The sequence below is a fragment of the Colias philodice genome, chromosome 22 (assembly GCF_061535455.1).
Source record: "Colias philodice isolate Cphi_HAF_F1 chromosome 22, ilColPhil1 Martin Lab GWU primary, whole genome shotgun sequence".
Taxonomy (NCBI): Eukaryota; Metazoa; Arthropoda; class Insecta; order Lepidoptera; family Pieridae; genus Colias; species Colias philodice.
The window spans coordinates 2,184,958-2,212,238 of NC_143107.1; the positions used below are offsets into that span (position 1 = coordinate 2,184,958).

General features: G+C 32.9%; 1 protein-coding gene across 1 annotated transcript in view; it reads right to left on the minus strand.

Moving 5' to 3' along the window:
* The window catches only part of LOC149478325 (pikachurin-like), a 171,247-nt gene that overhangs the window by 24,169 nt on the left and 119,797 nt on the right, over nt 1-27,281 (minus strand). The window contains exons 6-8 of the mRNA XM_089709472.1: nt 19,216-19,417; nt 13,933-14,077; nt 10,728-10,905 (exon numbers count right to left, since the gene is read on the minus strand). Coding sequence (XP_089565598.1) covers nt 10,728-10,905; nt 13,933-14,077; nt 19,216-19,417 — 525 coding nt within the window. The remainder of the gene's footprint in view (nt 1-10,727; nt 10,906-13,932; nt 14,078-19,215; nt 19,418-27,281) is intronic.

A 27,281-nucleotide genomic window follows, 5' to 3' on the forward strand; every position in this document is an offset into this window, starting at 1 on the left:
AAAACATATTATTATTTACGATTTCGACGCACTCGACTTTTAGTAAAATATAGTAGGTAAACATAATATTATGGTTTTGATTTTTGCTACTAATATAAGAAAACTGCGTGTTCAAACTACCTACTTGTTTGTCTGTCTGAAAATTCGGAAGTACTTTGGTAGTTTACCGATTTATAATAATATTGTATATATCGTTGTTTAAAAAATATTCAAACACAATAAAATATGATATACTGATTTATCACTGGTTTCAGTGATGAACTGATGAGTCAATTATAGCCACTATACTTTCGTCATACGTGTGTATGATTGATGTGATTTGCAACGTGGTGATATTTCAGAAAAATCACGGGTCAAATTGTCCCACCGAAAATATAACTGCGTTATAAGAATAACTATACCTACGATAAATTATACATAATACAATATAGTCTCAAATGCATACTAGTGAAATATTTTATTTGAATCAATAAAATAAAAAAATAAATAAAAAATAATAATAATACAAAAATAAATTCACAACACAAGAAAATCCGCGCGCAAATCATAGCGCGTGACAATGAAATCAAGAACTTTCGAGCCGACGCGGACGACGAAGGAGCCTAACAAAAGTACCTACAATCATAGGCGGCTCGTGACAAAATTGTATAACCGTGTTCACTTGAAATAAAACAACGAAAATAGGTACCTACAATAGCGTTAGCAGTACAAAAAAAATGAGCACCACATTATAAATGTCTATTTATACACTAAAAATTATAGAGTATTTCAAAACGAATTCAATTATTATTTAGCAATAATTAGAAAATCCCCGAATTTGCATTCGTGATCGTATTCATAGTGTTTGTCTACACTAATATTATAAAGAGGAAAACTTTGTTTGTTTGTTTGATTGTAATGAATAGGCTCATAAACTACTGGACATTTTACCAATGTTTGCAAGTTTGTGATTACTTTGATAGTTTACCGATTTATAATAATTGTATACTTATATCATTGTTTAAAAATATTCAAACACAATATGATATAGGTACTGATTTATCACTGGTTTCAGTGATGAACTGATGAGTCAATGTTAGCCACAATACTAATCACTTTCGTCATACATGTGTATGAACTATGATTGATGTGATTTGCAATGTGGTGAAATTTCATAAAAATCACGGGCCAATTTTTTGTTTTGAATCCCACCGAAAATACATATATTACTAATTGCGTTATTAGAATAATTAATTACTATACCCACGATCAATTATTACAATTTACAATATAGTCTCAAATGCATACTAGAGAAACATTGCAATTTGAATCAATTAAAATGCATAGCATACAAAAATAAATTCACAACACAAGAAATTCCGCGCGCAAATCATAGCGCGTGTCAATGAAATCAAGAATGTAATTTTATATCAAGCCGACGAGCGACGACGCCGAACTAAAGTACCTACAGTACCATTTACCTTCAGTTTACAATACAGTTTACAGACCTACGACGGACGAACAATAATGAGTAATAAATAAAAAAAAACATAGTTTCTAAGGTCATTAGTTTTATTTTATTTTATTGTTATTTTCTTTGAACGATTGGAAATGAAATTACTCAATTTTTACACAGAACTTTGATTTATTAGAATTATGCTCATTATGCATAAGATAACGAACGCGAATGCACGACATCTAGCGCGTCAATGTCTATACATCGCCTTTCGTTTAGACATTGACGCGCTAGATCTGTAATAAGTATATAGTCTATGCGCTAGATGTCGTGCTTTATGTCATGTTTCGCTTGGCAAAAGTCACGCACACTACTGTAGAAGTGTCAAATTTTTCCGGTATTTTACTGTTGTTTTTCTAAGTAAATATTGTAAATTATTGATTAAAAAGGTCGAACGCGCACACATTTCATTATAGAGAAGTGATAAAATGATTAGTTTTAAAGAAATAGTGTCTGTGTTAAGTGTTTAGAGGTAATCAAAAATGTATGGAGGGACGGTCGGAACATCAACCTTAATTAATTTTGCATTTTGTCAGCGTATCGTGTGTATGATGTAATGTGTGTGTGTGTGCGTGTGTGTAATGTGGAGGTAGTCATCTAAATTCTATACGAGTAAAGGTGTACACGAGGGTAAGGGTTAGTTATATTAAAAGTCCCGATCTTTATGCTTTGACTTATCGTAGGTCTGCTTTCGTAGGTGTTTATGTATTAAGTAAATTATTTCTTTCAGTATTGATGATTCAAAAGTGTTTTTAACGAAGTCTAATTTAATAAATGATTGCATTTTTGTATCTAGAGACCTGGTGGTGAATATGAGCATATTTTTGAGATAAAAATCTTAAAGAAGAAGTAAATCGAATTTGTTTATGAAACGATTGCTATACTGTGAGCTTGTGAATCCTATTTGTGGCTCTATTTAACATTATCCTTATGAACTGAGCAGAAGAAAAAGTAATAAACAGCGAAACGACGTCTTAAATGAGGGTTCAACGACCACTGCAATAAAAATCTATTTCGCCATAAATTAGTGAACCTACAATAGTTTCCGTCCGAAACACATAAGGAAACTCATCAATTGAAAATACTGTAAATTATTCCTTCTGTAGGTAATAAGTTCATCATATCGATATTGCAAGAAAAAACCACCGTTATTTACGAAGTAATAAAGAAAATACTGCGTAAAATACTTTGTAATTTGTATACATTATTCCTTCTAATACGTTCATTACAATGATATTTCAGGAAAAATCAACGATATAATATATATTCCTTATATATTCATAAAGAAAATACTGTTACTATCTATGGCGTGAAATACGTAACTTGTATGACGTCACATGCAAGTGAAGCTTACCAATAAAGTGAATCTCAATATTGCCCTATTCATATTCTTGCGTTTGACGTCATGACAGATAAAACATAGAAATTTTTATATTATGTTAGTTAGTATTTTCAACGGTATATTCTACCTTTATCACTATATCTGATGACCGAAGCATGGGCGTAGCTAGCCATGGGCTCAGGGTGGGGCAATCATATAAAATAATATGTAACTAGAAACAGTACCCGAGATCTTATCCCGGTTAAATTTTACGGTTCCAAACCTCAAAAGGAAAAAACGGAACCCTTATAGGATCACTTAGTTGTCCGTCTGTCTGTCTGTTTATCTTTAAAGACCTTTTTTCTCAGGAACGCGTAGAGATATGAAGCTGAAATGAATATTAGTATAATAATGTCTACCGTCCCTTGAAGCTGTGAAAAAATCAAACACATAAACCAACGCAATCAAAAGATACAGCCGTTTATGCTGTAAATTTTCGCAAATTGCGACTTTTGCAAGGGAATCAATCATAACCTACAGGGTATACTTTCCGTGAACACAGAATCTTGAAATTTGGTAAGAAGCAACATCTTATATGACAGTTACAAGAATAATTAAATAAATAAATAATTGTGAAAAGTACCTATAAATTTTCTGTAACGATATATAAACAGGCTCATACGCAACCATCGGTGCGCAAGTTCAACTAACGGATTTTATTTCATACAAAATGGTCAGAAGGGTCTGGCCGGATGTTGTAGGGACAACACCCGGCCTTGTATCAAGAAATAAGTTAATAGTTGTGTCTTCTAGATACTACATGGATGTAGTTAATAGTAGTCACAACCAAAAAACCGGCCAAGTGCGAATCGAACTCACGCACCGAGGGTTCTTTACAAACATGTTTTTTTGTTGTTGCTTTAAATTCAGGCTTTTCGCAATTTTTTGTTTATATGCGCTATAAGAAGTTACTTAATAGTATAGATTCTGGTTTCACGGGAAGTACCCTGTAGGTTTTGTTCCTTGGGACCCTATCGATTCTTGAATTCTTTTTAGCAAAAGCGGCTGTATCTTTTTGATTGCTTTGCCTAGTAGTTGGATTTTTCATTTTTTTTTGCTTCAAGGGACCTTAGATTTGAGTATTCGATAATGTTTTAAGCAATACATCCACGCGTTCCTGATAAAAAAGGTGTTGACAGGCAGACGGACAACAAAGTGATCCTATAAGGGTTCCACTTTTTTCCTTTTGGTGGTTCAGAACCCTAAACATAATATGTTTGGGGCTACTTTAGCTTTCTATAAATACAATAATTTTATTTATTAATTTCTTTTTTACCATGAAATATAAAAGTTTAAAAAGTTTTTGGCCAATATCTCAAAAATTACCCACTTTGTGGCAAAGTTATTAGTGTAACCTTTTTTGTAGAGAATAAAATTTCGCATCTTTTCTACCTTGTAAACTTTTTCGTAAAACTGAATGCCCATATTGCCCATATTTTTTGAGTATAGAACGTTTAATGTAGAAATGCCGCGGGCGGCCGAAATAAACTACTTACCTATAAATTTTTAAGCACTACAGCACATATTTTTTTTAGTTTGTTGAATTTGTACCATTATACATATACTATGCATACCTTGAAATTTTCGATTAAACGCCCAGTAGTTCAATAACTCGAAAAGTATACGGGCATTAGAAAAAAAAATCAAACAAATGCAGCTGTAGAGTGTAGAAACTAAAGTGCTCTTAAAAAATGAATAGATGCATTTTATTGATTAATCAAATATTTTAAGAGTTACTAGCCAAAAACGATAAACCGGTTCAATAAATAGGCCATAAATCGAAAACGGTAAGTTTTACAAAAAAGTTTACAAGGTGAAAAAGATGCGCAATTTAATTCTCTACAAAAAAGTAATAATAATTTTTGCCCTAAAGTAGATAGTTAAGAAAATCGTAGATAAAGATTGCGTTTGTGTACGCATAAGGCCCTGCGCAGACGGCACACTTTTTGTGCGATCGAGTCTGCGGCGCACAAAAAGTCTGCATGGTGCGCAAAAAGTCGGTCGCGGATTTTTCACAGACTCAACGCACACGACGCACATCTTCGTCGTTACGTCCACCCCTAGCAAATGCAGATTGCCGACTAAAGTGTGCGCCGTAGTCTGCGTTAGCGCGCGTTGAAGCAAACGTTCAATTCTTTTCACACACTTTTTGTGCGGAGCGGCGCGCCGCGGCGCGGTGCGGTCTGCCCGAATTACACGGATTTTTTGTGTGCCGGACTTTTTGCGCGTCGTGTGCGTTACTGCATATAATTTCATAGGTTCTATTTTCACAGACTAAAAAGTGCGTCACGGATAGTCTGTCGTCTGCGCAGGGCCTAAGATAAATCGTACCAGCTTTTTGTTTTGATCGCATTTTTCTATGTCGACTGAAGACTTTTGAGTGTGAATTTCTTACAAATATTAAGTAAATAGTTAAGTAGTACCTTGATAATTTAGTTTTTTAAATTTGGTTAAGTACATTCCAGGTCGGAGCCAGGGTGGGGCAAGCGCCCCACCCTGCCCCACCGTGGCTACGCCCATGGACCGAAGTGTTGAGTATATTAATTCTATGTTACCTATATTTATTAGGCTTCTATTAAATACCCAGAGAATCCCGTCAAACTTATATTCACATGGGCATTAGGAAGTGTTCAAATCAAGAGGCTGGCAAGGGCTCTCGTAAATAACGCACGACGCAGGGAATATTAAAACTTGCCAAGGATGATGTATTGCCTGTGAAAATACGAAAATTTGATATGGGTCTGCTATCACGTGGTTTTTCGCGCGTTTTTCCTTAGCTTTATGGTAATTTCAAATTCTATCATCTAGTATTGGGAAGCGTCTTTATCACTACATAGTATAAAACAGAGTCGATTGCCGCCGTTTGTGTGTAGGTAGATAATTAAAATTACGCATCGGAATTTGTATTTTTTTTTGAATAAACAGAGTTGTTCTCAAGGAAGTAGGTATATATAAGTTACATATTAGATTTTAGACGAAGCGGGCGAAGGCGCAGGCGGAAAGCTAGTGTAATTTATACTAATGGTACTTATAATTTGGAAAGGCTGAAAGGTTAGCGTGTTTACTAAAACGAGTGGTCACTAATTTATATTATGTAACTAGCTTTCCGCCCGCGGCTTCGCCCGCTTTGTCTAAAACCTAATAAATTATATACTAAAACCTTACGCTTGAATCACTCTATCTATTACAAAAAACCGCATCAAACTCCGTTGCGTAGTTTTAAAGATTTAAGCATACATAGAGACATAGGGACATAGGGACAGAAAAAGCGACTTTGTTTTATACTATGTAGTGATAGTGATATAGCTTGAATAGCTTATGAATAACTGAAACCCTTTCAAAATAAGTTTGAATGAATATTTGTGTAAGTTTGAGTTTGATTATAATTCTATGTTTCTGTTATTGATCGCAAATAATTCAAAACCTCCGTCGTCTGTGACAATTAAAATAAAGATAGGTAATTGAAATATTATGATAATGATTTTAAAACAATTCTTAACCAACAATGACGAATATTCTCTGAATAATTCCTCGAATTACAAACAATCAGTCCTAAATATCTTCATGAATATCACCAAATCCATAACTCTCACAGAGAACGGTCAATTTCCAATAGAAATTGTCGGTTCGTCCGGCCTTCCGTATTTCTATTCCGTAGAAAAGTTATTTTCCCGATAGAGTCCGACAAATTGCATTGATATATTATAGATCAAAATGATTGAATGTGGTATACGGTTCGATTTGTTGATTTTTCATGTATTTCTACGTATTGAAACATTTCCGAGAAGAAACTATCTGCTTATTTACAAAATGTATGTGTCAATATGCCGAATAAGATTGTATGTAATGCTAATGCTGTTTATTCATATATTTCATTTGATTTCCAAGCAAAGTAATGCTAAAATTGATTTATTTTAACTAGATGTTAAATTAAACAGTGGAGCACCTACGTTATAAAGTGCAGTCAACATAATTGGCTGTTCTGTATATCACAGCATATATACATTCCTATTATGTTAAAAAGATATCTATGTTTCTCTTTCCTAACATTTACTCGTATTCATCATGCTATGCATAAATATACATACATGTATAAACGTCAGTTAAGGTTGGGTCGCCTAAGATCGGATGTGACATAAGATCGGATGCATGGAATAACTCGCAAACTAGGCAATATTCTCTACTGCTACCAACACTACTAGATCCGCCATTTTGTTCTGCCCCTCTCTTCACTCTGCGGCCGGCCAGCGACCAGACGGGACGTGTACACAGGTGATTCAGCAGAAAAGGTGTATTTTGTGGCGAAAATCGTCGATCCGATCTTACCTACAAAATTTTGATGGCTCATTGTGGAGAGTACTTTCATTGAAATAATGTAATTAATTATTTTGGGGCAGAATTAGCGAATCCTCTTTCCATCTGTATACTTTGATTACGCCTAGGACGTTCACAACCCAAGATCCGATCTTCCCTCCCAATGCCGAAGATCGGACCGAAGTTTAGCTCTTGACTGCGCCTTATGCAATAATGCGCAATAATTATTAACTTTTAATATATTTAACTATCCAATGACGCTATGACTATCAGACCTTAGGTACATTTTCATTATTTAGTCCTAGAACACGGAGGATAAAAGTTTGAGAAACTTAATTAGGATGAGGAGGGAAGACCGGACTAAAAAAAACGCAATAAAAAAAAAAAACTTCTTTGTCAAATTTTTTGAGGAATTTCCTGACTCAATCATTGATGCTCAATGTATGGACGTAAGTCCGGATGTTTTCCTAATGTTAACATTATTATTAAACGCATAGAAGTGAAGATACTACATAGTCCGATCTTCGGCCGAACTGTTATTTTCTTCACTATGGTAAGTCGAAAAAAGTCTGCTTTTTGGCTCTAAATTTGCTTAGATAGATAGCATCTACGCAAACCAAAAAATTAGGGGTTAAACAATATTTCTTTGTCATCAATTTACAGTTGACCGCAACAGAAAAACGACATCGAATCATGAGAAATAAAATAAAAAATACAGTACGTATAAAATTTTCGGCATATGCGTCCGATCTTAGGCGACCCAACCTTACCTATTTTCAACCTTAAAATACAAAATCTGTAAGATTCATAGTAAAAAGAAGAACTGTGTTATCATGTACGTATATGTTAATTACTTTTGACAGAATATTGCTCAAATCAATTAATATGTACGTGCTTCAGCATTCTTAAAGCAACATTACATTATGTAACCACAAAACAATTTATAATTAACCGTGCCTTTATCACAAACTCTACGAGCGCACTCTCTTGCATATTTTTCAGAAATAGCTTGTTTTACAACATAATTTTACTGAGTCGAGTTGTATGCCGAATGTATTTTTTTAAATTGTGTAATAAATTGAATGCAGTTACTAAAGAAACTACGAGTTTTTATTGCTGTTTTTTGCGCTTGTATGCTGTTATAAAAAGATTATTATTTTTAATTAGATTCAACTACCGATTTTTTTACCGCAATGTGAATTCCTTAAGCAATAAAGATATGCAAAATTTCATACAATTTGCTCAAATTCAAATTAAGCAAGCATAAAGACTGTTGTTTTTTAGTTTCAAAAAAGATTGGTAGATTTGGATTCACTTCAATATGTAGATATAAAATATATGGATAATTGCCAATTCTACAAGAAAAAATAAACATGTTCAATGCATTACATTCAAACGAAATCTCCTTTATCCTACAACTTTTAATTCATACAAACTTTTCCAAGCAATTCCGAACGTCTCTTCTACTGAGAATAATCAATAAGAAACTCGATAGTTACTCTTTGTAAAAAGCTCTTCATTCACCGATTTGAGCGAAACTTACACAGATGGATTTCAGTACAAAATAGCATAAGTACATAATGACTTTTTAAGACGGTTCTAAACAAGATTCAACGATTGAACTACCTACTATTATATTGTTAACTTTAAAATCATTATTTAACACACATTACAATAGATAAAGCAGTGTATCAAAATCGGTCGTGTACAATAACAATCATACTGAAATCATGTGGAGTAATTTTCTGTTAATAAATTAGTAAAATAAATAATTCTATCTTTTCTTAAATGAAAGAAAACATTATATAGGACTAGGAAGTTTATTTATAAAAGCCACACTATTATGAGATCTTAAAAACCATCCTAAACGTCATTACCGATGTAATTACATCCCAACTAGCACTTTAATTTTTTTATAAAAAGTATTATAAAAGTAAAAATACCCATTTCTATTGGAAATATCATTTATGGGTCTCTCAAAGGAGTTGAACAACGATTTACATTTCCCAACTCGAAAATTTTACCGAGTTGAAATTTTTAGAAAAGTTAAAATGGTTCGGAAAATTTTTTAATATTTCTTTGAAATTTGTTCGATATTTATGACAGCATGTTTATTGAATTATCATTAAATTATAATTTTATTTAATACGACTTATTTAAAGTGTAAAATGAGTTTCATAAAAACAATATGCAAATTTAATATATTGATAGCCGAATGCTTATAAAAGTACTAACGTATAAATCATGTTACCTTTAAGTAGTAGTGATAGTGTGTAGTGGAATGAATGCATTCATTCTTTATGAAAATTACCAACCTGTACACAAATCAAACACAATACACAACTTAAAATCTACTTTACTTACTAATATTCAACATTGAAACCGCGTCCTTCACCAGTCTATACCAGAGGCGGCTCGTGACAAAATTTTATGGGTGTTCACTTGAAATAAAACACTGAAAATACATGGTGTAAAGCAGTACATTTATCAAAAAAATTACTTATAAAGGAAATACATAGGTACGTCTTTCTTTTTGGTGTGCAAAAATATCTATAACTTAAAGCGACAAGACATTCGTAAATATCTGTTGTTGCTTCATCACAACCACACAACCACGGTGTTTTCACATGTTGTTCAGATTTAAACACACGCGTATATGTTTTCGTTTTTGTCGTACATTTTTGCGTAAAATCAAGTTCAGGCCGTGGCGGTCCCTTAGCTTTACATTCAAGCCGAATTTGTAACGTTTTATCACACTTTTTAATGAACGCCACATTATAATTATTGTTCATTTTAACACTCACAAGTAATACTGATAACTACAGGCTATTTCAACACGTATTTTATAATTTTAATTAGAAAATTGCATGAATCGCGCGCGTGCATTGAAGTTGACTCGAGAGTCGAGTGTTTGTTTATATTATAGTCTTATAGACGTGGCAACTGGCAACGTCGCAATCGCTGTCCTGCCGGGCGGTGAAAACGAGCAACGTTTGCGGGTGCGGCGCACCGAATTTTGCTACTTTTCCATAGAAAATCTTTTGTTTCACGCGCAGGGCTCTGGCAAAACCCTCTCTTTCACTCCTATTGGATTTCGTATTAGGAAATGTACTAAATCTTTTTTCATTGGAGCGCAATCGTGAGCGCTCCGCTTCGCGCGTTACATAATACAGTAGGTATTATACAGGTGTATGGGATGATGGAATGATGGATATATTCATGTAGTTTTAAAGATTACGATTGATTTTAAATAGTAATAATTAATGTTAATAATTAAATTAAGGAGTATGATTTTATTATAATTATTTATGGGAGTTCACTGCACCAGCGCTCCTTAGGGCGAGCCGCCTCTGGTCTATACGTATCCCCATTGATCCTCAAGAAGTCCACACAACCCAGTAAACCTTCAGTTAAACCCAGCTTATTCTTTTAGATGTTGTAAAGAATGAATGAATTCATTCCTTAATACAATATCTTACGTGTACACTTAAACCAAATTCAATACACAACTAAAATTCCCAAATCTACAATACTTACTGATATCCAACATAGAGACCGCATCCTTAACAAGTCTGTACGTATCCCCATTGATCCTCAAGAAGTCCACACATCCCAGTAAACCTTCAGTTAAACCGAGTTTGTTCTGTAGCCCAGTGGTATTACCGGCCCCACCCACCCAGACTGGTTCGCGGAATGTCATACGCGAGAAAAGGCCCTGGGAAAGGAAAAATAATTATAAATAACTATAAAAGAGTACATAATATAAAAGTTTCATCCGCCAACCCGCACTTGGCCAGCGTGGTGGATTATGGCCTGTACCCTCATAGGAGGCCCGTGTCCCAGCAGTGGGAACATATATGGGCTGATGATGAATATAAAAGAGTGTGTGTGTCGAGCACACGTGTCAGAAGTGAAACTTCATTGGCAAGATTCAAAGATACCAAAATCATCGCCTTACTTAATGACGTGACCTTTAAATTTTACTCTCAACGCGCCTAAAGAAGTTTCATAACGTTAGTATACATAACTAGACACACAACTTATCAGTATCTACCTACAAATGCAAGGAAAAATGGAAACATTTCAATTTCATAAAAGCATATTATACTTTTTCATTGCACATTAAAATCCACACCTAAAGCAACTTTCAGGTCAATAATTGAAAAGCAAATACAGATCCAACATGAAATCGTTTCGTATCCGATCACGTTGGAATTTCCCGTCAACATCAGAAAGTTAGTCGCCCATTTAACTTAGAATTTTTATTTCAACTCCGTGAATATGAAATGAGTTGTTTTCGAGATATCTCGATGTTCGAATTTTTGCTGAATTTGTTTAGTCTCCGCTATTCCTTATCTAGAAAATGAAGCTCGGAGCAGAGACATTTTTGTTGAATGTTTGAGGTTTTAACGTTATCTCATTATAGAGGATGCTTTGAGATATGGAAATTATTTCATATTTTCATTTATAAAACTTGAGTTTAATTTAACATTTAATTTAGTGTGGACGAATATTATTAAATATAGTTCGTTTCACTTTGATATACGTGACAAGAACTAGAGTCAACTTTAAAAATACTTGGAGATAAACAACTGTTTTTACCAGAGTTCATTCCGCATCTAATATTATAATTTCAAAAGGCCATTCACAAACAGTTATACCAATCGAGACAAATTAATGCAAAACCAACTGTAATCACTAATATACAGAGTACTTTTGAGATTAACACGCACAAAATACACGCACAGCAATATAAACGTATGTTTCACTCAAGAAATGTTCAAAGTAAGGAGAAATACGGCCACCCTGAGACGCCTGTTTAAACAAGACGCTTTAATTAAAAAGATGCATTACTGTACTAATACTTGGGATTAATTAAGATCCCTCTGAGATGAAGAAACTATATTACTCTACACTTCTCCGGGAGTTCTTGCTAAATACCTACAGTTATTATTTACGATGATTTAATAGCGGTTTATGAGGTATTTTCAAATATTAATACGAAAACGTTTATAGACATTATATCTTTAGTTAATTTGTGAAAATAATGTTGCATCGTATAAACCATTCCGTTTTTATTTGGGTCAATTGTAAGTCATTTTAAATTACTTATATCGGTATTTTTAGTTCGAAGTGGCTCATGCGCGTGTTTTGTTACTTTAAATTCATATATATATTTTACTGCTTATAATTTTAGTAACTAGGTATAACTCAATTTCTTATCGATCGCTACTATAAGCTTATAGATATCGTTGTTTGTCCTATCTAGGCACATAGTCAACATAGACCTCTTATTATTGTTTAGGCCACAATCCAGTCCGCTGGCCAAGTGCGGGTTGGCAGTTATCACATATTGTCGAAATAATTTATTTTATTTTACAGAATATCGGTTTACCACTTATTATGTTTCACAATTCCAACAATTAATTATTTTATACTGTTGACATGTGATCTATTTGAAATAAACTGTGCATTTTACGTAGCGACAAAACTAATAAATTTTAACCAACCGAATTAATATCATTGACAGAATGGGGTTAATTAAGTTTTACGGTTAATTTAACTTAAATCAGAGAGAACTCATCAAATTGGAGAGCAATCCAACGGTATGGAAACTGAGGGGATTCCGGGAACGTTGTAATTATTATTTTACTTTAATTTTGTTTTAATATAGCAACATTACTATATAATATAAAACAAAGTCGCTTCTCTATGTATGCTTAGATCTTAAAAACTATGCAACGATTTTTGACGCGTTTTTTCATTTTTGTATGCTTACTTAGATATTTAAAACTATGCAACGATTTTTGAAGCATATTTTTTATGCTTAGATCTTTAAAACTACGCAACGGATTTTGATGTGTTTTTTTAATAAATAAAATACTTCAAGAGGAACGTTTTAGTATAGAATTTGTTAAGTTTAGGGCAACGGGGGCGAGGCTGCGGGTGGAAAGCTAATAATATCGAAAAAATCTATATTTAAACACTATTGTTTGCTTGGTAGTGAGCACTACATAGTGATAAGGCAGACCATTGTGTTACATTTTTACCGTATCATATTGTTTCTTTTATTAAAAAGTTATATTTAAATAAATAATATAATATATTTTATAGTATATAAGTGGGTCAAGCTTAGACGTACATATATGTTTGTTTTATTGGATATTGTGTTTACTGGGAATTGTGATTCGGCGAATCGTGGGTCAATTGCAATCAATTGAGATAAAATTCTACGAATTCTTATATTATATTTGTTGTATCCTCGTAGTCGTAGATAAATAGAAACCCGCGTATTATTAGTACTTTTCTAGAGTGGACATGAGTATTAAAGATATTATTTAGTTTAAAATACCATTTTCAAGTCACATTTTTTTATATAATTTACTCGTTATTAAACATAGTATGCATCTACCTATTATTATTATTATCTGAAAATCATCTCTTTACAGAATCATGCTCTACAATCCTGCTTTAATTGCGAATTGTGAAATATGCCATATGGAAGATATTTGTTTACAACACACAAAATATTTTAACTAACCATACATTTATGTTTTATGTAAGAATAGAAAACAAAGAAAATACAATTATGCTTTATGCAACGTTAATCAAGAACATTACGATAACAAGCACATCAATACAAGAACACACTCACCTGGCTGCAAAAAGCCGCTTGCTTTGTTTCTCTCGCAATCGAACCTAATACAAGAACCACACAACCAATACAAGAACTACGACTCACCTTAGAGCGTCCTCTAACGCGCTTTCCTGCGTTTAACCGCAGCCATGCGTCCCAGCGGTGACGGTACACCGCTATAGTGTTCCAACGACCTAAACGCACTGGCTCCGGTGAACGCAGTACTCCCGCCCCACTTCCACAGTCGAACCTGATATAAAATAAATAAATAGAATAAATATTTCAGGATAATTTTCACACACCCATACTAAGCTTTCGCTTGTGTTATGGAAACCAGGTGGCTGATAAACATACATATATAATTTTAAATAAATACTTGTATATAGATAATTAACACCCAGATACAGAGCAAACATTTATCACAACACAACAAACGTTGATCACACAAATATTTGCCCCGGATGGGAATAGAGCCCTCGACCTATGGCTTGGAAGGCAGGGCCACTATCAACCAAGCCTATTTATCTATCTTTCAATTATTGCCACAACCAACGCATCGAAAGTGTTTTCATTTGAGCCATAATATGAACTGAAATCGCTATACTTAAATCATTAAAAGCAAAGGAAAATCTCCGTACTTTATTATACCACTTATAATACTTCGCAACTCGTTCATTGAAGAACTCTTACAAAACATCGCAATCGAACTGAATATTATATGTACTTAGCTATCTACATTACTTCTTTAATGTTATTTATAAAAACAATTTATACTATCCGACTAATAATATAAATGCGAAAAAATCTGAGGATGGATGTATGTAGAAGTATGTATGTCTTACACTTTCTCGAAAAACCTTACCTATGTACATAATAATAGGTAATACATCAGAATAACACAATATGATTTTGCCCGCTGATGAAACCAAGCACAGCATACCTTTACAAATATTCAATCATTATTTTGAAAACATTTACCACGCGTAATATTAGAAACTACATCAAAACAACTTTACCTGCATAAAACTTTACAACATTCTACGTTGAAATAGCCACACAATAACACTGCTATAACACAAGGCTTAGCAAGCCAGGCATAATTAATCCGATGCATAAGCCTCATCGATTATTTAATTAATATCGATTTTGTATTACGCTTTGTTTCATGGAGCACATATTTTAATTAAAGTCCGAGCTGGTTTCATTGTGCTTGTGATACTTGTTTCTAACAGTTACGATATAAATTTGTATGGCTTAGAATTGCTTTTTAAATGCAATGCGTTTTTATCAGACAAGATATCGAAAGCTCTTGAAGTAAAAGCGTCTAGAAATTCAGTATAAAATTATTACTCAAAGAGAAAAACTTTCAAGGGTTTCAGTCTAAAAAGCGTATGACCATTGCAATCATAACTCATAATTACTTTTCTAAACCATATTCTGCTTAGAATGCACTTCAAAAATATTAAATTTAATATATCAGGCTTTAGTTTAAACTCACATTTAGAATATATTAAAATTAAATGCATCAAAAAGCTCTGATTGCTTCTTAGTGAAATTCTGTGAATAACAATTCAGTATCACTCAGAAAGTTAGTTTGGCAAAAATTGGTAGCACTGAATATGTTTGTTGCTCTTTCAAGTGTACACTCGGATTGGATTAAGTTGAAACTTTGATTTTGGAGTAACATGAATATTTTTACTTCTTCTTTTTCAGTTTAATTAACATTTATTTTCATTAAGTTCCGGTTGACTCAGCAAGGATATAGAAACATCGAAAATCTACAAACAAATCAAAAATCTTTCCTTTTTATAATACGTTTCTATAATAATTAATAGCAATAATGTTGTCCAACCAAAAAAAAAAATTAAAAAATTAAAAAGAGTTTATTTTCTTACATTGGTTACATTAAGTACACATTTCCATTACATATAAATAAAAAAGTAATACAAATATTAAATACAAAGGTAATAAAGCGAGAAACTTATTAAACACTATCGGTCCGCTCCGGCTTCGCCCGTGGTACATATTTCGCAATAAAAGAAATACATATTCATCAAAATCGGTCCAGTAGTTTATGCGTGAAAACCATACATACATACATACAAACCTTTCCTCTTTATAATATTTGTATAGATTCTCGATTCTAACATCTTATTTGTTATAAGTTTAACATTATAATTAGATTGCTTTTAAATTAACAATACGAACCTACAATTGACAATGATGGTATATCTCATATTTAGGTAGGTATAAAAATCTTTTTCATTAAATGAAAAAGATTCACAGATGTTTCAGCAATAGCCTACATGTGAGTCTTATTATTAAAGTTTTGGTGAATACGAATCTAGGTAACCTAGCTTTTCGTAAGCTCCTTAAAGATGAGCCACAAAACATGTAGGTGCTATTAAAGCGTCGCTTCTTCTTTGTTTTTTGTAAACTGTACCGTTTTACTTGAAAGTGAGGTATTAAAAATTGCAATAGTGCAGTAAATTATTTATTTTATACTTGAATGAAGAATTGATAACATTATCCAATATTAATTATTGTAAATGTTAATATTTGTTAACTGAAGAAAGAAGAAGAATAACAATAATCTTATATATAAAAATGAATCGCAAAATGTGTTGGTAAGCGCATAACTCGAGAACGGCTGAACCGATTTCGATAATTCTTTTTTTATTATATTCCTTGAAGTACGAGGATGGTTTTTATGTAGAGAAAACGTAAACATGTACCACGGGCGAAGCCGGGGCGGACCGCTAGTATTCTTATAAAAACAACTAAACCACCTTCACGGGTCGGAAACGACGACGCACAACAACGGCTTTTAAAAATATAGACGTTATAATTAGAAAGGTAGGTAGGTTCATACACATAAAACAGTCGAATTGAGAACCCCGCATTTAAAAAAACGGTTCAAAATTGGCAATATCGAATACACTCATTAAGAAGTCGGCCAATATAGTCCATAATGAAACTATAACATTATATTACAGCCATTCACACTGATTTACCAAATAGCCTAAAAGGAATAACGCATAACAGCGGGCGGCCGCTAGATGGCGCTGATCATTATTTTTAATCTGCCACAAACGCTCTGTATGGAGGTTTTATTACTCATAACACGGTCGCTCGTGAATAGGTTATTATACGGTGTAAAATGAAATTCATAAGTGGTGCTTCCATATAATTTTTCCTGTGAATACACGCACAAGTTTATGGCCTTGCGTGGAATCGAGAAAGTGTTTTCGAGTGTTCTAAAACACGTTTGCGGTAGGCTCGTGAATGTGTATTTCTGTTTGCAGTTTATTTTTGGTTAGCACCTGTGTTTGTTTGAAAAGTTTGTATTTGCACAGTATCTTTAATAACGTAAATACATTATGTATTAGGTACATAGTAGCTGACAGATAGATATACAACTCCTCATTTTTTGAAAAACTTTTCCATTTTTTATTGTGCGTAGCGTGATCTACAATATCGTCTTCCACGATAAACAATGGTATAAAATCAAATTTTCTATTCGTACCAGTTGAACCATCAAGTCATCCGCAGGCAAATGCGTTTATACACGTAGTAACTATTTAGTTATCTGCCATCGAGATAGAATGTACTACGTACTAGAGAGGCGATCGCTACTACACTCTCTTTAACACGAGCTAGAGGTAAGAATCACAAGTCTCTTTAGTCTGTGTCGGACTGTGCCCCCCGCTTGCCGCGTCAACACGTGTTATTGCTCTGTTCAAAATGCCTTCGTGTTTGCTTAGATATTGTTTTAACAGTTCCCATAATACAAACAAAGCCCGAGGAGTGACTTTTCACCAGTAAGTTTCCTTATTATGAGTAAGTCATGCATTTTACTAATATTGTTATCATTTTGCGAAAAATCACCACGCGTTCTGCGTTTCGCGCCATTTTTCATAGACTAACAGCACAGACGTGACACTATCGATGAGTCTGTTAAAAAAATGTAACTGGATTTTTTTAACTATGTATATACAATATCTACTAGGAAAGATTACCGTGGTGTAGTACCTAAATATTTATACTTTTACCCGACTACGCAAAGTAAAACGGTAGGTTATATTAAGTAATATTTATTTATTTACCTATTTTTATTTATTAAAAAAAGCCTAATCAATAGTTGTTCCAATAGGATTTATAAATTATTATGCACAACAATTACAAATAAACACAACATTCACAGAAACTAATACAGTAAAAGTTCCTTAATCGCGCTTCCTTTATTCGTGTTTTCACTATTCGCGGATTAAAAAAATGCGACCCAATTTCTATATTCACGACTAAAAATTTTTTTTATTCGCGGATTTAATAAGTACATACATAATAATAAAATTATTCCAATAGGTATCTTACCCAATATCCTTGTCAAATGGACTAATAAGAAAGTAAAATAGATCTTATAACAAGTTTGCCTAAAGTACATAATATTATGTTCTTAAATGATATCGCGGAGGCCTTTGACACAAGCCGCCTTTGTCGCAAGCCACCTCTGCAGCGATTGATGTTTTTGAGAATGTAAATAAACAGAATGGAAGCAACCTTATAACTCAATAAATAAAGTATATTTTTAAATGTAGTTCCGTTTATAGTAAAGTTACAAAAATTGTGATCGAGTAAGGGGGCGTCCATAAATTACGTGAGGTGTTTTTTAAAATTTTCTGCACCTCCCTCCCCCCCTGGTGAGATGTCGTGAGAATTCATTCAACCCCTCCCCCATCCTCGAATCTCGCGTGAGATTTTTCAAAATGTGAGTTTCTTATACGTAAACGCCATCAACATTGAATCATCGTATCCATTTAAATTACATCATGAAGCAAAAACTGATAAAACTATTGATTACTACACAAAACGACAAAAGTTTAATAAATTGATATTATTTAAAGGAAATTAAAATACATAGTTTAATATAAAATCCTCGTTTTATTAATTCCCTAGTATCAGTACCACCAGATAGTACCGAGTAAACAGATTGCACAATGTGTCGCATCTGCACGCATTGCTTAATCTTTGAACTTGAAGCCACGCCTCGCTCGTTCCACACGTACCCCACCACATCGGCCGCGCGCAATGTTTTTGTTTGGAATAACCCCTCTAGTAATATATCTCGATGTTATCTGCCCCCGTAAAATGATATCATAAAGCAGTATTACTTCCAGTGTAGAATAATTACAGCGCTATATATTATGTCTTTTAGCGCCATCACTTTCCCCTATTGGAAATAATACTGCTACATCTACATCTTAGTAAAACCCGTGCAAATACGTAGCGCGTGTTGTGCAAGCCAGGGAGTGCCAGAAAAACGCTGTGTGGCGATCTTTCAACCTGTAGATATAGAGATACATACTAAAACCTAAAAGAAAACCTTACCTCAGTTCCACATGTCCGTTCCTCAACACCAACGCTAGATAATCCCCAGATAAATCATCATGTTCTCCAGTTAGTAATAACACGCCTCGAGCTCTTTCTGGTCGAACTCGAATTCGTAGACGCACGCGTTTGTATGCGCCGCGTAGTGCGTGTAACGCAAGCCAGGACGTGCCGGAGAAACGCGGCGTGGTAATTTTTTGATCTGTGGAGGTAAAGAGTATTATTTATGTACAGCTATAAACATTAAACATCAATAATAATAATTAAAAATAAATATTTTACGGGACAATTTTCACACACGGCACGATCTGATCCCATACTAAGCTTTCGCTTGTGTTATGGAAACCAGATGGCTGATAAACATACATATATAATTTTAAATAAATACTTATATAGATAATTAACACCCAGACACAGAGCAAACATCTATGTTCATCACACAAATATTTGCCCCGGGTGGGAACCGAACCCACGACCAGTGGCTTGAAAGGCAGGGTCACTACCAACCAAGCCAACCAGCCAGTCAAATATATTATATTAAGGCCGATATTATTAAGGTCGAAAATGTTCAAGTAGGGTTATATAGATACATTTATTTACAAGAGATAACATAAAAGCATTCCTTCAAATTAACACCATATTCCTACACCATATTAACTATATTTATAATAATTTATATATATTTGCGTGATGTTTTAAAAGCTATTTTTGAATTGGCCAGGCTAAACTTGGAACTTGTAATCTTACTCATATAGGTTATACGCATCAACTCGCATATCTTATGAATATTGTCTTCAATCCGATTAAGAATATGCCACTAACCGGTAAATTTTTTGCATGTACATTATAATAAACAAGTGGTATGAAATATAACTTACGACCTAGTTCAGTTAAATATAATATCATAAAATTAGGTAAGCCATTTTGAAACTTTGATTACAAATATTGTAACGAGAATATACGAATAAAATCTAAATATAATGAATGCTAGTAGCGATAATAAGATCCTACATTTAGACCAAAATAACGATCTAGCTCAGTCATCTTAATTGGATGAGACACCTTTGATAGTCAGGCAATTTGGATACTTTTACACTTTTATCCTATAAGTCATAGTATAGCTCAATCACAGTATGTTGTTGATCTTAGTTTATGTATAAAATATATTTTATCTTCGTAATAAGTTGATAAAGTGGGTATATATTTGCTTAGAATCCATAATTTAGATAATGTTGGGACGTGTCTAAAATTAACATGTAACAAAAATAAGTAAATGTTATTTTTCTTATATTTAAGAATACCATATTTATTTTCGCTGCGAAGAAAATTTCTATGAACTGAAGAGGTTTTAGAGTAATTATTTTATCTTCTTTTACGTATAAGAAACTAAATCTGTGTCGAATTGAATCAGAGTAACTCCCACACGTTTGCTATTTCGCTGAAATACTAAATCCTAAAGTTTCCTTTTAGTTTCTATGTTTTTAAGAATGTTTGCAAGATTCTATTGATATATTTTGTTTAAACCTGGATAATTATCACCCTACTTTTCTGTCTATTTTCTTTAAATTACCAAAATATATGATGCATTATTTTGTTTGCTGAACAAAGTGTTAATACCTAAACCAATTAAGAAAATAATTCACAGTTTGATTACGAGATTCATATAATGTATTATGCAAACCTATAATATTGCATCTAAAACAATGATCGCATATTATCTTAATATATATAAATCTCGTGTCACAATGTTTGTCCTCAATGGACTCCTAAACCACTTAACCGATTATAATAAAATTCGCACACCATGTGCAGTTCAATCCAACTTGAGAGATAGGATAATTTAAACATGTAGGTACCACGGGCGAAGCCGGGGCGGACCGCTAGTAAGTTATATAAATTTCATAATTTATATTAGATATCCATTAAGACTTGTAAATAATTAAAGTTTTCCTTGATCTGAATACCACAATTTAAATAATATAAACTTCCCAAATACCTTCCAACGATGAATAAAAGGACAAAAATCGTAAAAACAATAGCTACCGTATTGATTTCTACCCCTTAGAATAAGAACCCGGTCGGTCCCTTATCAGAAACTTCTGGAAGTCGTTCCCACTGATAAATGCTCCGATTTGACCCACTTTTGTTAGGGACATTAGAGAGATTCACAGGAATCCCGCCTCATTCATTAGAGCTATTAAAAATTCCTCATAAAATTCATTTGAAATTAAATTATTCTCAGTTTATGGTCCGGTGGCGTTATTAAAATACCTGGATTTTGGGATGTAGCATTCTAGAGCGGTTATTTATATGAGTGTATTAGGAAAAACGATTGTAATGGCGTTATTTTTCATTAAAAATATATAAAACTGGCATCCGTCTCAGTAAGGTTTCGACTATGAGGTTTATGTTTGATGATAATAACTTTAACTTTAAAATGACTCCATAGATCTTTTAGAATCCGCGACTTTTGCTGTAAGTAATAGGTATAACATAAGCATTGCCATAAAATAAATCTATACTTTCAATACTAAAAGTCAGTCAATGTATGTAAATAAATATCTTATATATAAAATTCTCGTGTCACAATGTTAGTCTGCATACTCCTCCGAAACGGGTGGACCGATTCTCATGAAATTTTCTGTGCATATCGGGTAAGTCTGAGAATCGGCCAACATCTATTTTTCATATGTACCACGGGCGAAGCCGGGGCGGACCGCTAGTCTTATATATAAAATTCTCGTGTCACAATGTTAGTCTGCATACTCCTCCGAAACGGGTGGACCGATTCTCATGAAATTTTCTGTGCATATCGGGTAAGTCTGAAAATCGGCCAACATCTATTTTTCATATGTACCACGGGCGAAGCCGGGGCGGACCGCTAGTTATATATAAAAATAAATAAAGCTTCCATGTTATGTTTAGAAATGCTACATCGTTTGGAATTAGCTTCAATATTGGCATAATCCTGTCACTAGATACAATACAAATACTTTTTCGCCGAGCTAAAAACGTAAGATACTAGGAATCCATTTTAAATGTTAGCATTGTTTAAACTAAAAGCTGTTTGCTATCTGGATGAGTTAAGTTAAATAAAACAGTAATTCTTGCGGCTTAGAGGCTACTTTAGCTGAGTCGCTTCGTGATTCATGTTTATTTATATCAAACTAGATTAAATATCTCTATTTTGAAAATAACTCTTATGCAGTCCAACTAAAAATAGGAACGTCAATGACCTTTACGTATCAAATTTGTGCCAATTATCATTTGAAAAATACGATTTATTATTAAATTCTTTTTCCAATAACGATTTACTTAATTTTGTTTCACTCATGCAACAAATTAATAAATCATTTTGTATTTAAATACAAGTTATTTCTTAACTCCGATTATTATTGTAATTGAATTACATATTATAAAAACACCTATGACGTCACAAAATGGCGCAGAATCGATCCTATTCTTAGTTGAATCGCATTGTATTGCATTAAGTCTTGATAATGCGAAGCTTCAAAAACTTTAATACCTACATTAATCGTTAAAACTACTTCGCTATACATTAGTTAATTTATACATAATTCTTGGCAGAGTAACTAGCGAGTTTGGCTTATTGTTAGTTAAGGACTTACGACGTTATACGGTCACGTTTTAGCACTTAGATAAAGAGGGATTTGAACTTGTGTCCTTTATATTTTTCGTGGTTAAAATTGCCGCTTGAGTTAATAGCTGTTAATTACGTATGACTTAGTGATGAAAATAATGGTCTATATACTAATGTATGAATGAAAATTTTACATTTAAAACTGGTTTCATGTTTGCATCTGTAATTTTTTAAAAGACTAAATCTATACATATAATAAAATCGTAGGAAAGTCAAAACTGTACATTGAATATTTTTTTAAAAGAATACATAATCCATGATCTATAATCGATATAGAAGCCAAAAATATAGTTTTTAGAATTTTTGTCTGTTTGTCTGTTTGTCTGTTTGTCTGTTTGTCTGTATGTTTGACCGAGCTAATCTCGAAAAGTACTGCATAGATTTACTTCAAATTTTGCATGAATATTCCTAAGAGGTCGGGTGAGGATAGTTTAAACATATTATCATGATATCACCTTCGGGGGAGGAGCTGTGAGCCTTTATTTTTCTTACGTATTCCGTGTACTACGACAGCGTACAATCTAAAGACTCATGTTTAAATGTTGGTTTCGAGTAAGCCATGCTATTATCTAGCTTTACAAAATAAAAACTATGTCATTTACGTAATTTGGGCAAAGAAACAGTTTAATGAATTTAGTAGTATAAAGACAAATTTGAAACAGCGCCATCTATGAGATTTCGTAAAAATCAAATCAATTTACATGTTAACACCACTGAACATACTGTTGAAAATTAATAATTTAAATATAATCATGTTATTTATTTAACTCTTTAACCCATATCTTCCCTTCCCTATAAGGTGCGCTTATATTTCGTGTGAATATACTACATTTTTAAAAGTGAGGGTAGATGTTTATTATTTTAAGTGAAACTAGACACCATTACAATTAATCTAATATTGATTGTGTTCATTGGTTACATTTTTAAAATCTTCGTGTTTTATAAAAAAAATTCGATCACGAGGCGGGACTCGAACCCGCATAATTTCGTGATCGAATGTTTCTATTCTTTATAAATTTATTATTTATAAATTTATATTTATAAAGCATTTGAATGTTATAAAACCAAAAATATCAAATTCAATCTTCGTGTTTTGTGAATTTTCACCATGCGTTCCCACAAAAGGTAAGTTGTTACTTTTATAGGTATTTATCTATACATATAATAAAATCGTAGGAAAGTCAAAACTGTACATTGAATATTTTTTTAAAAGAATACATAATCCATGATCTATAATCGATATAGAAGCCAAAAACATAGTTTTTAGAATTTTTGTCTGTTTGTCGGTTTGTCTGTTTGTCTGTTTGTCTGTTTGTCTGTTTGTCTGTATGTTTGTCCAGGCTAATCTCAGAAAGTACTGCACGGATTTACTTCAAATTTTGCATGAATATTACTAACAGGTCGGGTCAGGCTGTTATATACATATTATCATGCTATCACCTTCGGGGGAGGAGCTGTGAACCTTTATTTTTCTTACGTATTCCATGTACTACGACAGCGTACAATATAAAGACTCATGTTTAAATGTTGTTTTTGAGTAAGCCATGCTATTGTCTACCTTTACACTATAAAAACTACATCATTTAAGTAATTTTGGCAGAGAAACAGTATAATGAATCTTAGTAGTATAAAGACAAATTTAAAACAGCGCCATCTATGAGATTTCATTAAAATTAAATCAATTTACATAATATTAACGCTCCTTGGAAATTCATAATTTAAATATTATGATGTTGGTGAGTTTGTTTTTTTTTTTAAAGTTAAATAAATAATTCATATCTTCCCAGAGTAAATTTCAGGTGCGCTTATATTTCATGTGAATATACTAAATTTTTATAAGTGAGGGTAGATGTTTATTATTTGATGTTAGTTACAGTTATATAGGTAATAGACGTAGTATTTGTATTCTCTTTGGGTAATACATAGTAGATAACAGTGATTGTGTTCATTGGTTAAATTTTTAAAAATCTTCGGCTTTTTTTTAATTTTCGCCTTCTTGCGTTCCCACAAAAGGTAAGTTGTAGCTTTTATATTTATTGTTTATTATAATTATATAGTTAGACTCATGTTTTTAATTAGTTAAAGTTATGACAAAATAAGAAAATGATGAAATTTTATTTTTATCATGTTATAACTTTTACAAGACTATATTATACGCCCAAAGAAGGTCACTTTAGTTCTTGATAAAACTTTATTTGTTAGTAGCTTTTTATTAAAATTAGGTACACTTATCTTTTGATTTTTTTTTTATTTACAGATTCATTTGCGTGAGGATGTAGTGGAAATTAGTAACCTTGCGCGTGGTCAATCAATATTCAATACATATTATAATAAAATTCTAGAAAAGTGATGTCTGTACAATGAAAATATGTAAAAAAATAGCAGGGGTTATTATTAAATCGATCTCAAACCCAAAACTGTAGTTATAATTTTTTTGTCTGTTTGTCTGTATGTTTGTGCACGCTAATCTCAGAAACGGCTTATCCGATTTAGATGCGGTTTTCACTAATATATTGTGGTAATCTTCATTTAACATTAAGTGTTTATTTCATGTTAATCGGTTTGTAAATAAAAAAGCTGTTATGACCATTTAAGTATTCACGGCGAACATTTGCAAAGGCATTCTATTGTACACTATACAGTGTACGATAAAACGTAAGTTATCTGTTATACGCTACAGTAATTATTCCTTATAAATGTCCAGGTGATCATATCGAAAGTCCCCAAGGGTGGGGGGTAAGCTGAGGTAGTAGGGGGGGAAGGGGTCAAATTAGAATTATGCTTACTTCTAGGTAAATTTTATACATAAATTAATGTCCTTTAAATTATGTCGTATTATATTTTTAACCCCTTTTAACCATTTTTAACCATCAAAAAGATGGGTGATAAGTGTTTGACCGCTATGTTTGTCTGTTTGTGCCACCGTAGCTCGCTAACAGGTAATACGAATTAGATGCGTGTTAGGCGGCATATTTTCCGACGCTGGTTCTTAGATAAAGTGTATCAAAATCGGTTCATCCATTTATTATACCTAGGTATATAGAGGTAAAAGCGGGAATGTGGGAAAAAATATTAGTTATATTTTTATCCAATTCGGTTTATCCATTTATTAGATTACAGCGGTGAAAGTGGGAATGAACAATAATCGAATGTGGTCAAATAATATACTCAAGCGGCATATCAAAATATAAAAGAGCAACGTGTTTTATCGAAATCGGTTCATCCGTTTATTATATTTAGGGGTGACAGTGGTTAGATAAATAAACCAAATGGAGCATCAAACGACAGGATATGACGTGTACATATAGGTATAATTAGATAATATGGTTTACATCAAAATCGGTTCTGCCATTTACTAGGTGTGGAAAGAGAAGGGTTGAAAGTCTGTGAAAGAAGAGGGGGATATGGGAGCGAGAGGATAGCCACACCCTGGAAATTTTGAACTCTACTCAAAGCCACATAGGCCTGGCTCTTGGCAATTTTTTTTCCTAAAGATACCACTTCTTTTGCCACTGTGATCCATTACAATTTGTGCACGGTTACGGCCCAACTTAAAAGATGTCAAGGAGCAACAAACTTATAGATATCAATATGATGTAGGAATGTAATATGGAGGTAGAGGTAGGTCTCGCTCACTTGAAAATATCACATGAAAATAAGAAACCGAAGTTAAAAATTTAAAAATTAAAAAGAAAAACCCAACGCAACGAAGGAAAAGGAATAAATAATAATTTTACAAACTTCCCGACGATCTTTAAAATTAAGTACCATTATAAAAAAAATATAATTGTATATGATATGATAATGATGGTATGGCAGCCCCGATGACTTTGTTTTTTTATTTTTATAAATATTTAAAATGGTATTTATTTTGAAAGATCTTCGGGAAGTTTGTAAAATTAGTGAAACTTTTATTACATCGTCTCAAACTTTTTGGTCTGTGTAGCGCATGTCGCGTGATGGTCGGCTGCCGAGTAGGTATAAAGCAGTGTTCGGAGTCATTATCGTACAAATACGATAATTTTGTGCCTAAGTTTCACTTTTACCGTGGTTTCATAAAACCACACAACATTTTTTCCTTTTTCTATGCACTTTTCTTCGTTGCGTTGAGTTTTTTTTTTATTTAATTTTTATTGCACGGTCTAAACGGTTTAGTTACTACGGCGTGAGACAGGAAAGATCTGAGCGCTGAGACAAACGTCAAAACGCAAAGGAATAGAATCCGCTATCGATATTAGTATCTTAATTATATATTATTATATACAGATACATGTATATTATTGTCTTAAGCGTATGATGTTTTGATAAGGATTTGTTCACCTTACCAACGGCGACGACGACCACGAACAAAATTTTCATCCAGTCGTAATTTAACAAAATTGTGCAAAACACAATTAAAAATAAA